We start from the raw sequence: 19,139 nt of genomic DNA on the forward strand, positions 1-19,139 counted from the left end.
CTTTCAGCAATATGCATAGCAGGAGATACTTTGATTTTCTTCTGGCTGCTTGGTTTGGATTGGAGTTGTGTTCTGGAAGATGGTGCAGAACCACTGTGCATTACTTGGTGGTTTTGATTCCTGGCATGTGCGTGTAACTTTGTAATTGGTGGATGATAGTGGAATTTCTAAGGACATTGTGGAAGCATAACTATGTTAATATTTGTTTCTTCGGCTGTAGTTGTGCTTTTGCTTGTATTCCAGATTGGACATTAGGATAACATTTCACCAGTGTTAGCCCATATATAGTGGCCACTCAGCATACAAAGAATATAGAATAATCCTGCCAGTCACCTGCATGATTATAAAATATTAGCATTCTTCTGGTAACTGAAAATAAATGTCACCTTTCTAATATAAAGGTATAGATTAATTTTATAATCCTTTTCCTAATAAGCCAGTTATGATTGTGTTGACACTGTCTTGGTAATTTAAAACTATCTTGATAATTTAAAGCAATTGCTTTGGTACTGTCTTCTTGTAATGGGTATTGATACTGTTAGATAAAAACAATCACCAGAAAGATCTGGTTCAAATACCACCAACACTCTGGCTGATAACACATCAACTATGTAAAAGTTGGTTCTGATTGCTCAAGGAGATAGCAATATCTGCTAGATATAAAGGCATCCCATTTAGATGACTAAATGAAGAAAAAAGTATTTGTCCTTTGCTCCTTGGATGACTTTCTGGCTTTTCCTAGCAGGAGTGCTTGGAATTGATTTGCTAATAATAGAATCATAAGAGTTGGGAATGATATCCTCTTGTAAGAAGGGAGGAACGCCCACACACCAATATATCACACGGCAACCTTGAGAAAAGCCCATAGCTCAGAAGTCAAGGCCCCACAGGCACTAGGCCCCCTGCCAAAAATTCCTTGGAATGTTGCTTTTTGGACTACAATTCCCAGAATCCCTCAGCTGACATAGCATTCCTTTGGCTAAGTACTAGGACTGGGAAAGATGTCTGTCTGTTAGTTTGGAGAGCTTTTTTTTAGTCAGAATAGACAATATTGGGCTACATAGTTTGACTACACATATATGCCATCTTTATGTGTTAGGTTGTGCAGTGTAAACAACTGTGACAGATGCAAAAATTAGTCACATACAAGTGCCCATAGAACTAATTGCTCCAGAAAGCTCAAGTTAGTAAGTCTACCAGAACTTTTGACCAGGGCCGCTGAAAGTGGGTTCAGGCCTTTGGGAATCCCCTCACCGCCACACTTCTTAGCTAGGGTTTCCAGGGAGTCCTCTTGGTTGCCAGGCCAGCTCAAGACTGACCAGCAAATGTGTGAGGCATATCTATATACCTAGCACAAATCTTGTGAGAAGAGGGGCTCTTATGAGAGTTCAAGTGTCTTGTGAGATTAGAAGTCTCACAGGAGCCCAGAATTCTGATTGCAGTCCCTCCTCTTGTTAAATATGGGGTTGGCTTTATAGAGGCCTGTTTCACATTGTACTATTCACCTCACTTGTGTGGGTCTATAGAATGGAGAGCATGAAGAGCAGGTATCAGCTGCACTTGCTACATATGCTATGTACATTTGGTATATAATATGTACCTGCTTTCTCCCCTTCTTAATTGCATTGGGGCCTCTTTATGCACGCTTAAGCAAGCCCCTGTTGTCTCTAATGGTAGGACATGCACATGGCTGCACCGCCATTAGGGTCAGTTCCTGTTGTCCCAAGTAGTAGCACGTGCATGCAGCCACACAACCATTAGGGACAATGAGACTTCATCCTAATGGCAGTGTGGCTGAATGCATGCACCGCCATTGGGAACAACAGAACTTGAGGTCCTGTGGATTTTGGTATCTGCAGTTGATGGTGGTGTGGAATGGATCCAAGGTCCCACTGTATTTATATGCTGCCTTTCTCCTAAATTGGATCAAAGCAACTCACAAAGATGCTTAAAAAACATTACAACTGTAAAGCATAATTAACATCAGTTTAACACGTTAAAAATATAAAATGATTAAAATATACTAAGTTAAAATATAAAACCATTAAAAACACACAAAGGCAAACACCCCGGTAAGAAGTCTCCCTGGGCGCAGTTACTTATTAAAAGTCAGTCCTGCATTTGTTTATTGTTTCCCAGGTATGTTTAAAAGAAATGATAGCTTTATCTTCCTCCTCTTCCTTCTCTTTTCCTGGGTCTTTCATGGATATTGCACAATAACTCTTTAATTTTACGGAAAAACTGCTTATGTATGATGGAACATGCTTATGCACTCTTCTTGCCAGTCAGTGCTCTCTGCACCTTCTTTCTCCCCTGCAAGAGCAACTGCAATCTGGTTGCCTTGGCGACCTTGGCAGGTTTAAATGAGGAGCTGCACTAAAAAAAATGTTGCTTGCATCAAAGTGCATTGATGTTTTAATCTAAGTGGCCTTAAAAAAGGGCATTGTAGTTTTCATGGCACAGAATTATTAAAAGGATGAAGTACTCTTGCACCCACATGGAGGACCCACTGACGTTTTTTGATGCAGTTCCGAGAAGGTGGAGGAGGAAGTTCTTTGTTTCGCTTGGGAGACAAGGCAATGTCAAGGGCAAGTTAGGTTCAGGCTTTAACATTTATTAGAAGCTGTTGAACGTATGAAATCAGTTTGGATTGCCAAGAGTATAAACTTAAATAGACTTTCAGCTCAAAGTTCAGCAGTATGTTTCGTTCGGGTTTTCTGCAAGTGGCTGCTGTTCACACACACATAAGCCAGCAGAAGCGTGCTTTTCCATGGTGTCCAAATCCAGCCCGCATGTTCATCAAGCCCAGTATGGTCTACTGTGAGCTATGGTCTCCCTAGGGTCTTAGGTCACCTGCTTTGACAAATTTGCTAAGCAGTTCAAGGAGAAATGTGCTAGTATTCACTCGGAATATGATGCAACAACCACTGAAGAGTCTAGAAAGGTGTCTGGTGTACCATCTGGTTAAGTTTCTTGGGAACAGTTTCAGTTGTGGTCTGATGAGGTGGATGTGATGTGTCATAGAGTTGGATGAAACCACAAGGGCCCTCCAGTCCAACCCTGTGCTGCACAGGAAGACAAAATTAAAGCACTCCTGACAAATGACGGTTCAGTTTCTGTTTAAACCCCCCCCCCCCAGAGAAGGAGACCCCACCACACTCTGAAACGGCATATTCCACTGTCAAACAGCTCTTACTGTCAGAAGCTTCTTACTAAAGTTTTGGAAGAGGTAAAATAATTTTAGGTGAAATATTTTTTCCTGTAGTAGGAGGTTTTCTTCTTGAGGACTAATCTCATATGCCACTATTCCCATATTGTTCAGTGGCTTCTGATTGCTTCAGTTTGTAATCTTGAATTAGGGAAATTTTAAATATTTTTAAAAATGACTTACTGTTACAGTGTTTCTGTGGCTAAAAATGAAACCCATCAGTGTTGACTGGCTCATGCACTTGAAATATTGGTAAACAAATCTATTTCGAGTTGCAGGAACTGAATTTGTATAAGCTAAACTGCATTTGATTGAGCCAAAGGTTTCAGTCCAGAAAGAGAAAAGGGACATTTCATGTGCTCCTCATCTATTATAGGTCATCATTATGCATTATGGCATTGGTGTCAAATTAGTAAAGATTTTTATGAAAATGTGGTTGGGGGGATGACACTAGAACATGGTAAATATATATAATTAACATGTGTAATTAGTATGTGTCATTAGAATCAGACAAATAAAATGCATGGGAGTCTATCTTTTACAAACATGAGGAGAAGCAGGATTGCTAACCTTTACCTTGGTACTAATTCAGGGTGCCTACCACTACCAGGGCTTAAATACCCTAAAGGTTAGCTATCCTGTCTGGTGATCTGGTACTCCTGTCTGATCTTGGAAGCTAAGGAGTCAGCCCTTGTTAGGACTTTGGTGGGAGACTGCCAATAAATATCAACTGCTGTAGGCTATATTTCAGAAGAAGGAACCGGCAAAAAAACCCTCTGAGTATTGCTTGCTTTAAAAAAAACCTATGAAATTCATGATGTTACCAAAAGTCTACAGGCAACTTGAAAGAATATGCATGCACACAAACCACTACCAGTTCTGCTAATTTAATGTCAGGCAAAAGTAAAGGTTGTCCACAGTTTCAACTTTATCTCAAAGAATTTTGTACTTCTGGATTACCCAAACGGCTCTTTCAAAGAACCTCCACTTTTAAATTAATGTGCTATTTTTTCATAGCAGTTAACAGGCACATACCACTGATGTGCTGATTCTGTAATGTGCCCACATATACATTGCAGAAACAGATTTGCATAAAATTTGCTTTGTTGTTGTTAATTATGATGTCTGCCTTCAGATCATTTCTGACTTCAGATCATTTCTGACTTATGGCAACCTTAAGATGAACCTATCATGGGGCTTCCTTGGCAAGATTTGTTCAGGTGAAGTTTGCTTCATTTATTATATAAACCCAACATCCATGTGGTTAGATTTTTTCCCCTTAAGTGTTTTTGGTGATGCGTTGTAATATGGCATTTCTGTGACTCTTTTTTATGCTGCGGGACATTCACTTCCCATAGAAATACAGTGCTGTAGATCTCAGTGTTGTGGGGAAGTCTGTTGGTTAGATATCAGCTATAGTAGTGCTACTCAAAGTGTTGGTCTGTGTATCAGTGGTGGTCTGTTCCATAGATGGGACCCATGGGAGTTAAAGTACTGTAGTATGAAGCAGATATAATTGTGTTGTGTAGATGCACCCCTATTTACAGTGTTATGAAGTGTTAGGAACATGTGTTATGAAGTGTTAGGAACATGCAAACCAGTTTGATTTCAATTAGCTTAGATTCCTCCAATACTGTATAGGCACAGGCTGCTTATGTAATATAATTAGGCAGATGTCTAATTTGATATACCTGTGAATTTGTTTTGTTTTTCACTCAGAGTAAACTTGAAAAAGAACTGAAGACTTAAACTAGTTATTAATTCAGCAGTAGTTGGTTTTTCTTTTTTCTTTTCTTTTGTGCTTAGTAGAAGTAGATATTTGCTCAAGGAATAATTCAATTTGAGTGTATCTTACTTTAAATAATTTGGAAGTCTGTCCAGTCACCTTACCAGAATTCGATATTTTTAGCCACTTCATTTACTATATAAACCCAACAGCCATGCGATTAGATTTTTTCCCCTTAAATGTTTTTCATGATACATTGTAATATGGCATTTCTGTGACTCTTTTTTTATGCTGCGGGACATTCACTTCTCAAAGCAATCATCCTAAGAAAGATATCTGGCAAGAAGGGATAGCATCCATTTAATTTTAACATTGCTATTGTTCTTGACTACATTTTGATTGGCCAGCCTGATGCACAAAAAAAATTCTTTGGTCATATCTGTGTCTCTCTGAATGCCTATTGTGAGCAAGAGCAATCCAGGGTCACTGCCCTTTAAACACTGCCAGTCAGATCTCGGGAGAGAGAAGACATGTTAGAACTGCCAGTGATGAGAAAATGTGGTTAAGGAAGCAAACAGTTTTCAATTGAAAAATTACAATTCCACTCAAAGTGTTCTTCATTTTTACTTTTTACTTTAAAGTACCATCTTATGACAGAGCTGTTCTCTTTTTGGCTGCAGAAAGACATGGCTGGCATTTTTGTTTTGTTTCTAGAAGGGAAAACGTATACATGATACAGTCATATATATATATATATATATATATATATATGAGAAATAGTCACAAGTATTAGTTCTTTACAGGTGTTTCATAATGCAAGACTGGACTCCTAAAATGTGTGATGGCTTGAAAAAATGCCACATATGTATGTAAGTAAAGTACGTTCATATTTATAAGGATGCACTGACCTACACTCAACACTGAATATTGCATTAGATGGGGGTGGGGGTGAGGCGCAAGGAAAGCTGCTGGACTACAAACTCCATCAGCCCCGCTGTCATGCACTGCTGCCATTCTGCAGAATTAATGAAGTTTGACACCTCTTTAACTGCCGTGGCTCAATGCTATGGTATCCAGGGATTTGTAGTTTGTGTGGTACTAGAGCTCTCTGACAGAGAAGGCTAAATGTCCCACAAAACAAGAAATCTCAATATCTCATAGCATTAAGTCCTGGCAGTTAAAGTGGTGTCAAACTCCATTATTTCTGTAGTGCAAAAGCAGCCTTGGTTGTTAACGAGTTGTACTTTAGCAACATGGGAGGAGAGAGGCTGCATATTTCTAGCCTTAGCATTAGATGGTCTGCCTGTCCTTCTCAGAAGTTATCTGAAGAGTAAGGCTGGCTCAAGACATTTTGCTGCCTGAAGTGGACGAGAGTCCTTCCCCACCCCCATTCCATAAAAAAACTAGACTGTCTGTGGATCTTACTTGATGAAGCAGCCTTTTCCACTGCACTCAGAGCATGGAAATAATATTTTGAAAACTAACATGTTAAGTGTTAAGTTTCCAATGTTAGTAACATGCTAGTTACCTTAGTCATTGAGGAGTTGGGGGGGGAATGTTCCTAATTATTTTAATAATACAGATGTTTGTTCCTCCTCCCCCCAACTTTTAATCAAGAGTCTTGCCCCCTTAAACAAGGGTCCTTTTAAGCAACAGGAGGATGCACTGTAAAATTATTCCATCTTCAGCACAGGAAGTATGGCTGGCTGATAGCTACACACTTCTTGGAGTAGCTAAGCTGTGTGATATGAAGTGCTGGTTCAGGAAGTATAGGGTAGGCACACACAACTGTGCTTTCCTGTTTCCTGACACATACCCTGACCCCAAGTATCTTCACTACTTGAAGGAACTGCCTTTTTTTGCATAATAATTGGACTGGCCTACTTAATTGCAGAAGTGGATGTGGCAGGAAGGGTACATTTTATGAAAAGCTTTGGTCTACATTCAGAACCCAGTCCTGGGCTCTTTGGAGCCTATTATCGCAGGCAACTATTTCAATATGAATGGTTATAGTACTTCATGACCCTTATAAAAACACACCAGTATTCTGACAGAAATATATTAATATTTTCAGTATCTCAGCCCCATTGGATTTACTGTTTTAAATATGATCACCAAATAAATGGATAGGTGTGATATATGTAAATATATTGTAAATACATATATTGTTGTTCTGCATCCCATGTATAAATGGTTATATCAAAATGCTAAAGGATAATTCCTCTTTTTTAGTCAATGTTGCATATGTTATGATTTCCCTAGAATTTTATTACTGTATATATTATTAACACTTTTTAAAATTTTACCAAACTAATATTTGTGGGGAAAAATATTCTTAATTTAATATGTCATAATTTGACATATTTTTGGCCTCACATTTTACTGTTTGTATAATTTTCACAGAATTTGAAGTGACAGTGCTTCCTTTCATTCTCCACAGATGGTACTAGACAGGAAGAAGCTGAAGGTGAACTTAGTGAGGAGGACCATTGGTTTGGAAACTCCTCAGAAACCCCATCAGAAGCATCTTATGGAGAAGTCCAGGAGAACTTCAAATTATCCTTTGAGGACAGGATCCAAGAACAGTCCACATCTCCAGACACTTCTTTGGGAAGTGCAACTCCTAGCAGCAATACATTGGAGCTGGCAACTGTGGAGAATGAGGCTGTACGGGATGTGTTACAGAACAAAGAACACCTTTCTCCTGGTGTGTCTTCTGTATGTGAAGATGACACTCCTGGTCCAAATAAACCACTGAGTAGTAACTTAAGACGTCTGCTGGAGGCTGGTTCTCTCAAGCTAGACACTAGTATCAGAGTTAACGGCAGGGTTGAGTCCCCTGTAAATCTTGGCTCAAATATTGACTTTTCTCCGCCTACCCACCATGCTCAGCAGCTAAGTGTCCTTGCTAGAAAGCTGGCTGAAAAACAGGAGCAAAATGACCAATACAGCGCAAGTAACCGGTTTATATGGAATCAAGGCAAATGGTTACCTAATTCAACTTCCCCTTGCAGTTTGTCTCCAGACTCAGCAATCCTAAAACTTAAAGCAGCAGCCAATGCAGTCCTTCAGGACAAGTCACTTTCTCGAACTGAAGATCCAATAAGGTTTGAAACCTTTTCTTCCCCATTTAGTTCACAGTCTGCAAGCTCTACCTTAGCTGCATTATCAAAGAAAGTCAGCGAAAGAAGCATGACTCCTGGGCAGGACCACCCACCGCCAGCTAGCTCTTTCCTTTCTCTCGCCTCAATGACTTCTTCAGCAGCTTTGCTCAAGGAGGTCGCTGCCAGAGCGGCAGGCAGTCTTTTGGCTGAGAAGAAAAAGTCACTGGTTGCAGAGGATCCCCTACAGCTTTCAGACATGAAGCAAGAGAAAGCAACTCCACCGCAGTCTTTGGAATTATTGTTACTCCCAGCCCCTAAAGGTAGAACTTCTAAAACCACTAACCCAGGTATGGGTTGCTGTTTTGCTGAAGATTTTTACCCACCTTCAGTTCCGAATTATTCACATATATTAAGACAACTCAACAGAAGTTAGTTAAAATACTTTATGCAACAGGCTAATATCCACATTTTCCCCAAGATGGAAAGGAAATTTGGGGGGAGGGACCCCAAAGCAATTAGACTAGGATTCATCTTTCTCACTGTGTTGTCATCATAAATACAATTTTTATAGGACTTCTTGCCTTAACTGAATATACTATTTGAGTTTGCTGATTACATTTTTATCTTGTCTTCCCTCATGCCATTTTATCATTGGCAGCAAAATGTAAGTTAGATTATGCTGAATGAGAATTTCTTGGTTGTTTGTTGAGTGATCATTTGAACCTGGTGCAGCACTGTTAATTTTGATCCAGATTTTCTATTAAAATACCAATTTATTTCATGAACAATTTACAGAAAACTGGCTACACTCAACGAAGTGCCACATATAGAGTCCAAACTGTTTGCTTTGCTTGTTATCTTTATATCCTGCTTTTTCCTCTGATGAGTTCTGAGCAACTCATTTCCCAGTTGGTCTCCCACCCAAGCTGCTTACAGTGTCAGACCTGTTGAACTTCAGTAGTACACCTACATGCTGTTCTTTTAAACCAGGGATAAGCAACCTGGTGCCCTCCAGATGTTTTGAATTAAAATTCCCAGGATCAACCGTAGGAAGCATGGGTAGTGGTCAGGGATTATAATAGTTGTAATGCAACACAAGGATAGTCACCAGGAATTTATTCCTATTTTAGGCTATAGCTACTGTCATGCTCTTCTGACCAATACTTTTCCATCAAGCTTCTTCACCTATGTAATTGGATTCCATAAACTCTTGTCTGACTTGCCCCCCACTAGCTCTCTCTGTGTTGCATTAGATCTCACCCAGTAATTGCATTACTGTTTTCATACCTCCTTTCTTGATCTGTTTCTCTGCCTCTAGTCTGCATAGATGTAGATTTTTTATTTATATTTAATGTATACTCTGCTTTTTAAACTCTGACACTATCAAAGAGGTCAGTGAGTATGTTGTGCTATTGCTAAAAACTGCGGGGCATGCTTTCCACAGCTGCATCTACGCTGCAGAAGTAATACAATTTGGGACTGTTTTAACTGCCATGGCTCAGTGCTGTAAAATTCTGGGATTTGTAGTTCCCAGTATATAGGCTTCGCTGTCAGAGAGCTCTAGTGCCACAACAAGCTACAAATCCCAGGATTCCATGGAATGGATCTATGACAGTTAAAGCAATGTGAAACTGCTTTAATTCTGCAGTGTGGCAGCAGCCTATGGGGAAGAACTACTGGCCTGAAACCTACTGCTGGTCTCAACTGGAGTAAACCCATTGATTTAATGTGATTTATCTGGATTCAATGGGCCTGCTCTGGTTGTAACTAAGCCATAGAGTCCAGGTCTGTGTTAGCCACAGCAATCCTAAGAGGCCAGTGGTTATGAAGAGAGGTACACATCAACATCCTTGTGGATGCTTCCTTTACTAGGATAAATGGATTATCCAGTCAACGAAAGTATTCCTTCTGGTCTCCATTCTGTTGGACACCAGGTTTCCGAAAGATGTGCTTTCTGTATCTAAAAACAAAAAGTGACAATGAGGGTTTACTGAGTCAGCCCATTGCACAACTCAGCAAGCAATGTTACCACAATCCAGGTTTCTAAATCCCGAGATGCTAATTTGCATATTTTTGATAATTTATACAGGCCAGTCATACCTGTTATACTTTGAGCTTCTTTTGTCTGCTTTTAGTAACACAAAAAGTTAGAGAAGAAAAGCATAGAGCATTCTGGGAGAAGCTGGATATCAGTGATGGTGCTTGGTTTATACATTTCAGGGCCTGGGTTCATTCCCTGGCATTTGCAGAGAGGATTGGGAAAGACCCTGAAACCCAGGAAAGACACTGATACTACCAGTCAGTATAAGGTAGTTTCCTGTGTTCCAGTCAATTTTAAGCCGTCATTTCCTCGTGGTAGAATTTAGTACTGTCTCTTCTGTTACACTTGCCTTTTACGGTTGGGGAGAGAGGTGATTTAATGTCTCTTGTTTTTGCTACTCTAACAGTAAATGGCTTCTTTGTGTATCAGCACAGTACATTTTTTGGCCACTGTTTTAATAGCACTTTTGAGAACCTTCTCTCTGGCCTTTATAATTCTGCATGAAAATAGTTGGGGCCAAAGTAGATATGACACATGTATGATCTTTCCAGATTTTGTTTTGTTAACAGCAGCCCAGGGAAGTTTGAGCAGCCTTGGGGCAAAGTCTAGGGTAAGGGTGACAAAGGTGTGCCTATGTGGCACCAACCTGTTTTGGCAACACCCTACCGACACTCCTCCAAGGTGCTTGCATAGCTTTCCCAAAAGCAAAGGAAGGAGGGGTTTTTTAGAGGGTGGAATGCCCTCCAAGTGTAATTTGTTACCACTGGAAGCTTCTGGAAATGAAGTGACTTCTGATCACTTCTATGTCATGTTGATGGCTGATTTCTGGTCAGTTTTTGGGTTGCTGTGTGTCGTGGTGGTGGAACACGAGGGCAAAACATGGTCTGTGCTCCTTCTGAGTTGCTAAATGCCCACCTCTTGTGTAAGGGACTGGAAGAATAACTCTTCTTTTCACAAGAAAATGTCTCTGAAGTTGTTGTTTGTATTCTTTTCAGCACCTTCAGAGAGGTGGAATTGTTTGCAGTTGTGGTACTGTGTGATAGATTCCTAGTCTTCTTCTGTCCAAATGCTGCTCACTGTGACTGCATCCACACTGCAAAAATAATCCAGTTTGACACCACTTTAACAGCCATAGTTCAGTGCTATGGAATTCTGGGAATTATAATTTTGGGAGACATGCCACCTTCTCTGGGAGAGCTTTGGTACCAAAACAAACTACAATTCCCAGAATCCCATAGCATTGAACCATGGCAGTTAAAGTGATGCCAAACTGGATTGTTTCTGCAGTGTGGATGCAGCCAAAGGCAGCTTTCCTTACAGATAATTCATTGCAGTCATGCCCATCAAATGGATAGAATTCTAGAAGTGGAAGCAAACTTGCTTGTTATTTAGCAATGGAAATACTGACTGCACATTTCGCCTCATAACTTTGGAACTATAAAAACTAGAAATTCATTTTCTAAAAGAAGAGAGGGAGGGGGAGAGTGTGGGGAAGGGGGAAAAAGGAAGAAAAAATTATTTTCCGTCTACCCAGTGACCTAAATGAGCACCATGTGGCCTTCCTTGATTTTGAGCAAAGTCCAGCTATCCACATTTTATGGCCACTCTATCAGCAAGCTGCCTGTTACTATCAGAACTGTAGGCCTGCAGCATCTGGCCCACCTCCTTTGCAAATGCCACTTCCAATCCCTTTCTTCTTTGCAGCTCTGTAGGTAGTTTTTCCAGCTGACTCAAAAACCATGTGACATTTCTCCTCTCAGCCCCTAGTCCTGGTCAGTTGTTTGAAATCAATCAGTAAAAGGCAAGGTTCCCAGTTGTGTGAGAGAGAACCTCTGTGTGTTTGTTTGCTTTTGACTCCATTTGTATTTTCAGCTGAACATGTGGAAGTCAGGGATAGGGATAGAAGGTGCAGCTCCTTTCTCACTGCTTGTGTCAACAATATCTACACTCCAGATAACTGCTTAGGGTTTAAGTACAGTTTGCCATCCATATCCATGGATTATGCACTACAGATTCAACCATCCATGGCTTGCAAATATTGTGCCCCCCCCAAGCAAACTTTGATTTTGCCATTTTATATAAGGAGCACCATTTTATTATGCCATTGTAAATAATAGAACTTGGGCATCCATTGGTTTTGGAATCCTAGGACCAAACCCTAGCACCAAGGGCCCACTGTATGTTGACAAAGCTGGATCGGTGTGTCAGATCCAATGCTTGTTGCTGCATTCTGACTTGCAGATTGGTTGTCTACTACAGATACTTCAAAGGAGACCTTGGTGCAAAACACACTGCAGAAATAATCCAGTTTGAGACTGCTTTAACTCCCCTGGCTCAATGCTAGGGAATTCTGGGAACTGTAGTTTTGTGAGACATTTAGCCTTCTATGTCAGAGAGCTCTGATGCCATAATAAACTACAATTCCCAGGATTCCCTAGCACTGAGCCAGGGCAGTTAAAGTGGTCTCAAACTGGATTATTTCTGCAGTATGTTTTGGACCATTGATAACCCTCAGAGACCATTCTCAGCTGTTGCAGTCTGGATGAATATGATCCTATATAAAAGACAATGAAAAAAAACTTTTCTAGTTAGTGTCCATGGGATCTATTTATCTGCACACTTATCTATTTGCTCCAATCATTATCTTTTGGCTACAGGTAATAATGCAGGCAAAACAGATTAAACATTGAAGATGAGGAGAAGAAATATATAGAAATAGGTAATTGCCTTCATAGTGTATGGGCCTCATAATTTTGTTTCCGTGGAAATATTGTTTTAGTTCACATGTCATTAATATTTAACGTTGAACTCTTTAATATCACTCTCATGGAATGTTTAATGTGAACATAGTTTAAAGACCCATTCTGAAAAGGGAGAAAGTTTCAGAAATCATCATCACAATGCATTGCTGAATGAAATCTCCAATTTATATAAGAAGAAAACCTTTTCACAATATGCAGCGTGGGCAGCTCATATGTTGGCTCTGCCACAGTAAATTTACTAGTAATTTCAACTCTCTTTTGATATTAGCAAGTAATAATGTTAAAAGAAAACAGTCCTGTGCAAATCTGTGACACCTTTCCTTTCTGACAGTTCGGTTTACACAAACTTTGTTCTACGCACAAAATTATTTAAAATATTTTATATAAAATTACCTTCAGGCTAGGTGCATAAGGTGTATACATATTTCTTGTTTAGTTTTGTGTTCCATCTCCAAGATTATGTATGTTCAAATATTCCAGAATCGAAAAAACTCCAAAGTCTTAAACAATTCTGGTCCCAAGCATTTCAGATTATGGAGACTTAGAGGCAACATACCCTGAAATGAAAAAGAAAAAGTTTCAGTAAGTCATGACAAAATTATGACCTTCATGGCACCCTGTATATCTGTAAGCAGGTAGATTGACATTATTATAATGGTTTTACCTCACTTTCCTTTCATAGGTTGTCTGTCACTAGACACTTTTCTCTTTACCTTCACAAGTTAAGCACGTATGTTGAGTGAGGCTGTTATAGTCATGATCTCGGTAGCAGCTCAGGATAATAAGACAGAACTTCAGTCATGGTGGCAGGAAAGTTCTGTACTGTACTTACAGAACTTTTCCTATGAAAAGGGTAGGCTTTTGGAAAATTCAAGCAACTAGTATTTCCATAACCTATGTTATAAAATCTGTCCAGTGTTGAGTGTTAAGCTTCACTTATTTGGGGGCAAGTTTCATTAATAGACTTAGAAAAACCTCCAAGGAAAACTCACCTTGCATAGTTCTAAAAGAGGCTGAATGTTCAGAAGTAAGCCATTTCCTAGAATGGTCTTAGGGACCATCTTAAAGCTGAAGATGTTACTACTATGAATGCCTTATTATAGAAAAGGTTTCTGTTATAGTGAGTCCTCTCCTCTGTTTGGAGTAAAATACAATTTGTCTGCAGTTTGTGCTTCCTTTGTGTTTCACTAAGTCAATGTTTACATAATCATAGGTCTGATTATTTCAACAACTTTTGAATATGTACAAGCATAAATATTGGATCACTTTTTCTGGTGAGTGTAGTGACCCCTTTGGACATACTAACTTTTTACAATTAAACTGAAGAAAAGGTGCAATATATCTTGTTGAACTCTTCTTTCCTAGCTAGAAGTTGGACAGAATTATCCATTGACAGGCATACTGCATTTCTCTGGCATTTACAGTATTTGCTTATGACAAAAGAAGTCTTTTCATTATATTTAGAAACCAGAAATAATGAATAGGAAGAGTTGCCAGCCTCTATATGATCAATTACCTTTCTATTATCTGAAAACTTCTGGTGCAGATCCTTTCTAAAGAAGATGGTTAGAATAAAATACCTAAACATATTGGCTCAATTTCTTTAAAATGTAAATTGTGGTTTATGTGGCCAGTTGTACATGTTTTGTTGCAAGCCCCAGTGAGTTTCATGGAACTGGCTCCAACTCTAACCTTGAGCAGTGTGCTCTAGATTGTAGTTTGAATTAGAGCAGGTTCGCCATCTTGGATAATTCTGATTAAAACCAAGAGTACATTCAGCTCCACACTGATATAGAACCCACCAGCTGCCAGTGGCCCCAGGTCAGTGTACATAAAATTGTAGTCTTAGCTTGCTTAGTATTTTAAAAAGTACTGTTACAATACTATGATGTTAGAAAGGAAGTAGAGAATGACCTCCAATCGGAAACTTCTTCCATTTCTTTCTTCAACAGTCATGAAATTGTGAAAGACTAGAACTCTATGATAATTGCCATTTTTAATCCTAAAGTCATCTCTTTGGGAGTAAGGCCATTGAACAAAGTAGATTTCTTTCTAGGTATGCATACATACGATTTGATCTTTTGGGAGGTGGTTTTCAGATTGAGCCTGGATGTTGCTTATAATATCTCTATTACACTTTTTCCAATTTCCAGTTGTATTTGTATCTTAATTATCAATTCCTAAACATGTCACTCTTAGTTGTTGATAGATAAAACATGATTAAAGGGAAATACAGGAATTTATTTAAGAAAAAATTGCAGTGAATAAGAGAGCTAAATTGCAAAGGTGATGAACAGACAAGGGAAGAATGGTTCTCAGTAAAGGCAATAGTGTTGAAATAAAGGCTTAAAAGTGGGGAGAAATGTTAACCTAATGAATAAATAGTCAATAAATTGTCATCGAATAGTAACAGAAGCAGAGCTTGCTTGGAATTAACTTGTAAACATAATTGGTTAAATAATTAATTCCCCAGAATTTTCTAGCTATTTCTCCTAACTCACTGGATTCCCCAATTAACACCTTAATTAAAAACATGCTTTAGTGGTATTAGTCAGTAGTATTAGTTTAAATTTGTTAGAGTGGATGCCTTTTCCACTGTCAGCTTCAGAAAAATGGGAAGGCCTACTGCCTCAGAAGTATTAGGCCTGGAGGATATGCATCATATGCCTCTTTTGTTAAGAAGGATGGAACGATAAAAAGAGCTTTCTGGAATACAGAGCAGCAGAAGAAACAATAATTAAAGAATGGGGAAAAGTCAGTCATGGAATGGAATATGGGGTGGGGACGTGATTGAAAGGCTCTTAAAAATGCAGGGCTTTTTCTGAATGTTAGATCTTTTATGACTGAAAGGAAGGTGTCTTCCCTCCCCCACAGACCTATATGGAAGAAAAGTATTTGGCATTTTATATGGCCACTCTGGGTGGATTGTGACTTTCTTCTGTAACCTCTCTGTTGATGATATTCTGGATAGGCTTTTGTTGTGTATTTCGATAAAATATGCAAACTTGTATAATAAATATTATTTGGGTGAGCTGCAATGAATCCCATTAAACATATCCAGGGCTAGTAGCCCTGATGGCCATATAGTAAAGTACAGTACCATCCAAACTCTTTATTGGGCCAACCAACATGCACATTATACATGTTGCAAGCTTTCAAAGCTCCACTGGCTTCTTCAAGCAAAGGTGTTGATTATGATCCTGGAAAAAGAATTTTTTTTGATGATGATGTTAGTCATAGCCCTGCATTTGGTCAAAATGTTGTGGTGGTTGAGTTCAGTTACGGAAGAGTATTTATGCAGGTGGGCCCTCATTGTAATCTTGCTCACAGGTGCTTGGATAACCAAGTGAAAAGTTCTTCTTAGACTCATCCTCCATTTCCTCTGTGTTGGCTTCTCCTTCCCTCCCACCTCAGTCTACTTCATCAGATGCACGGAGACTTATGCAGCTGATGAAGTAGATTCAGGTCCAAAACACACTGAAGAAATAATCCAGTTTGAGACCGCTTTTACCTAGGAAGCAGGATGGTGTGCAGTACCAATCTTGAGGGCAAGAGGCTCATGTAGAGGGGAGAGGGCAGACAAGTCTATTCTCTCATACCTTGTTACCGTTTTCCATCCCTCATGACACGCTAGCTGCAGTGGTTGCATTCTGTCTAATGATAGGACCAGACATGTCCAGGAGACAGGTTTACTTTTCTGCCATTTTTCTCTTCAGTGAAAAAGTAAGAAATCTAGTTATGGCTTCTGATGGTAAGTGATAGAGAAACACACAAGAAATGAGATGGAACTTTTGACAGCCTGCTTTCTTTCTTGTTTGCTTTCTCCATCTATCCATATTTGACAGGAACAGTCCTGAGTGCTGTATATACTCATGTATAAGTCTAGACATTTTAGACAAAAATTTGGCTCAAAAAACTGGGTTGACTTATTGACAAGCAAATATAAATACTGTACTTTAACTCTTATTAAAAGAAAGAAAGAAAGAAAGAAAGAAATTATGCCTTCCTCGGAGTAGAGTGATGAAAGGCAAGAACTTAGTCTATACTGGGAGCACCTCAAAGAAGTACAGAGCATTTCTACTTTCTCTGCTGCAGTGCCACCTCTGATCTTTTTGAATGCCTGGGTAGGAAAATGACGGTAGTGGCAGCTCTTCCCCTCAAAGGAGTACCTGGAGGCATTGGGCTTTGGAGGATTTCATTAAGACATTTGTTTATGTTTGTCAGCTTTTTTGGGTTAAAATCAGGCAAAGTTATAACATTGAAGTTAAATGCTATAATCACTGCTAACTGAGGCCCTATACAGACTGGCACAAAGCACCGGCCTGTGGGCAGAGTCAGGGCTCAGCATCCTCATGTTGGATGCCCTAACCCTGCCCCCTGGATGCCATTTTGGCGTGCAGTTGTCCACACAGTGCACATCATCATGATGCACCTCCGGCGCTGCAACCACATGATGCAGCATCGAGGGGGTGTCATAAAGCCACGCTGCCGTGACTATGCTTTTTGTGGCTCCTTTTTGCACTCTCCAAAGGCCGGATCAGGGCTGCAGCTATGGCGCCCCTTGGAGGGCACAAAAAGGAGTTGCTTTTTGTGGCTCCTTTTTGCACTCTCCAGAGGCTGGATTGGGGCCACAGCGTGAGGTCACTGTGGCCCCTATCTGGCCAGTAAAGGGGCGGCTGCAGACCATCGCTTTGGGGCGGTCTGTATAGCCCCATAGTCTCCATTTTCTTTGCTTTGTTTTTTCATCCTTTTTAACGTGCACATTTTCTTAGCCTCACCTGTGCCGGGTTGCCTCCCCCACACATTGCACAGCCATGATGTACTGTAATTCCCACTTCATCCATCCAGCCTTTAGGATGAACACAAACAGTTATGCCTCGTGGGATCCTGTAAATTCTTTGGCATCCTTTTTCACTGCATCATCCTTTGTTACATGCTCCTACATTTCCCCTCCCCCCCCCACATATCCATGGGTCATATAAAAATCCATAATTTTGGCCCCAAGACCCTCAACTTATACATGAGGTCGACTTATATAGTGGTCCCTTCCCCCCACGTAAAGGGAATTCTGTGTATGCTTGAGCCCCATTAGAATGAATGGGGCTCGAGCACATGACAGCAAGCGGCAGCACAGAGCACACGCACCATGGGACGTCATTATCTCTTCCGGGACGAACAGAGCCTTCTGCCGCAGCTTTCAGCATATGCTGAAAGCACTGTAGTTGGGTATATAGAGTAATCCTCTGTTGTCCCACTTTTTCAGCTGCTTTTAAAATGTCACAGTTGTTCTCTCTTTCTCCCATTTCCTCCTCAGTCCTCAGCTTACTTTTATTCATGCAATTAACTCAGTCAGAGGAGAGGGAAAAGCAGAATTTTGCCCTTTCTTTTAGCCAGGCTTTTCTAACTTGTGTGTGCTTCCTCATTAATGAATTGTGTAATTTGACCATACTCTGATGTTGTTTGGCTACATGTGTCCCGGTTTTCACCTGTCAAATGTTGGGGGTGTCTACACATAAACTTGAAATATATGTTCTCCTTTCTCACTTATTAGGCTATTCAGCAGGGCTGTTTGAGTCTTAAATTGTACCAATGTTCCATATTTTTGAGGCTGAATGTATCCGATGAAATCTATGGCTTTTTTTTTTTAAACTTTTAGTCCAGTCTGAAAGTTTCAAATATTAGAAAAGAGATTTAGCAATATCTCTAATTATTTGCCCCCTTGCTTTATGCTGTAGCTGCTTCCCTCACCCTCAGTAAAATAAATAAATTAAATAAGGAAATATATACATATTGGCTTTAATTTGTATATCTTACGCAGGTTTCTGAATTCACCAATTTATATTTGGTTGAAGAATGTATTTATTTGGAATGCACATGACCTTTCAAATAAGACTTAAGCAATGTCATATCTGCGTCCTTTACAAGGTTCTATATAAAAGGAAATTAAGAAATCATGCAGGTTTCTTTCACTGCATTCCTCTTCATAAGAAATACTGATATTTAAATTCTTAAAGCTAGGAAACAGCTGATGAATATGTTATAGTGTGAACTGCAATATTCTGGCAGTAATTTTTAAATCTCACGAGAAATATGCCATGGACTTGTGATTTTGAAAATAATGAGATATGATTTCAATAGTTATAGAAATATGCATTGTTTCTGTGGTAACACTGTAAACTTTTTCGTAAGAGCACTAGAAATTTGAATGTAGTGTCACACAGCTGATGGTGTCAACTCAGTATTCTGAATTGTCTCTTACTCTAAACAGCTAAGAGTTAGCCTAATGATTATCCCATAA

At 39.7% G+C, this 19,139-nt stretch overlaps 1 protein-coding gene across 3 annotated transcripts in view; it reads left to right on the top strand.

Moving 5' to 3' along the window:
- The window catches only part of ZNF827 (zinc finger protein 827), a 154,035-nt gene that overhangs the window by 33,134 nt on the left and 101,762 nt on the right, over nt 1-19,139 (top strand). For 2 of the 3 annotated variants that reach the window (XM_089525729.1, XM_089525731.1), the window contains exon 2: nt 7,375-8,385. In XM_089525729.1, coding sequence (XP_089381855.1) covers nt 7,375-8,385 — 1,011 coding nt within the window. The remainder of the gene's footprint in view (nt 1-7,374; nt 8,386-19,139) is intronic. The other variant, XM_089525730.1, reaches the window with a different exon arrangement.

This window comes from Sceloporus occidentalis, unplaced genomic scaffold (assembly GCF_023333645.1).
Source record: "Sceloporus occidentalis isolate IW3139 unplaced genomic scaffold, rSceOcc1.0.p SCAF_5, whole genome shotgun sequence".
NCBI classification, from domain to species: domain Eukaryota; kingdom Metazoa; phylum Chordata; class Lepidosauria; order Squamata; family Phrynosomatidae; genus Sceloporus; species Sceloporus occidentalis.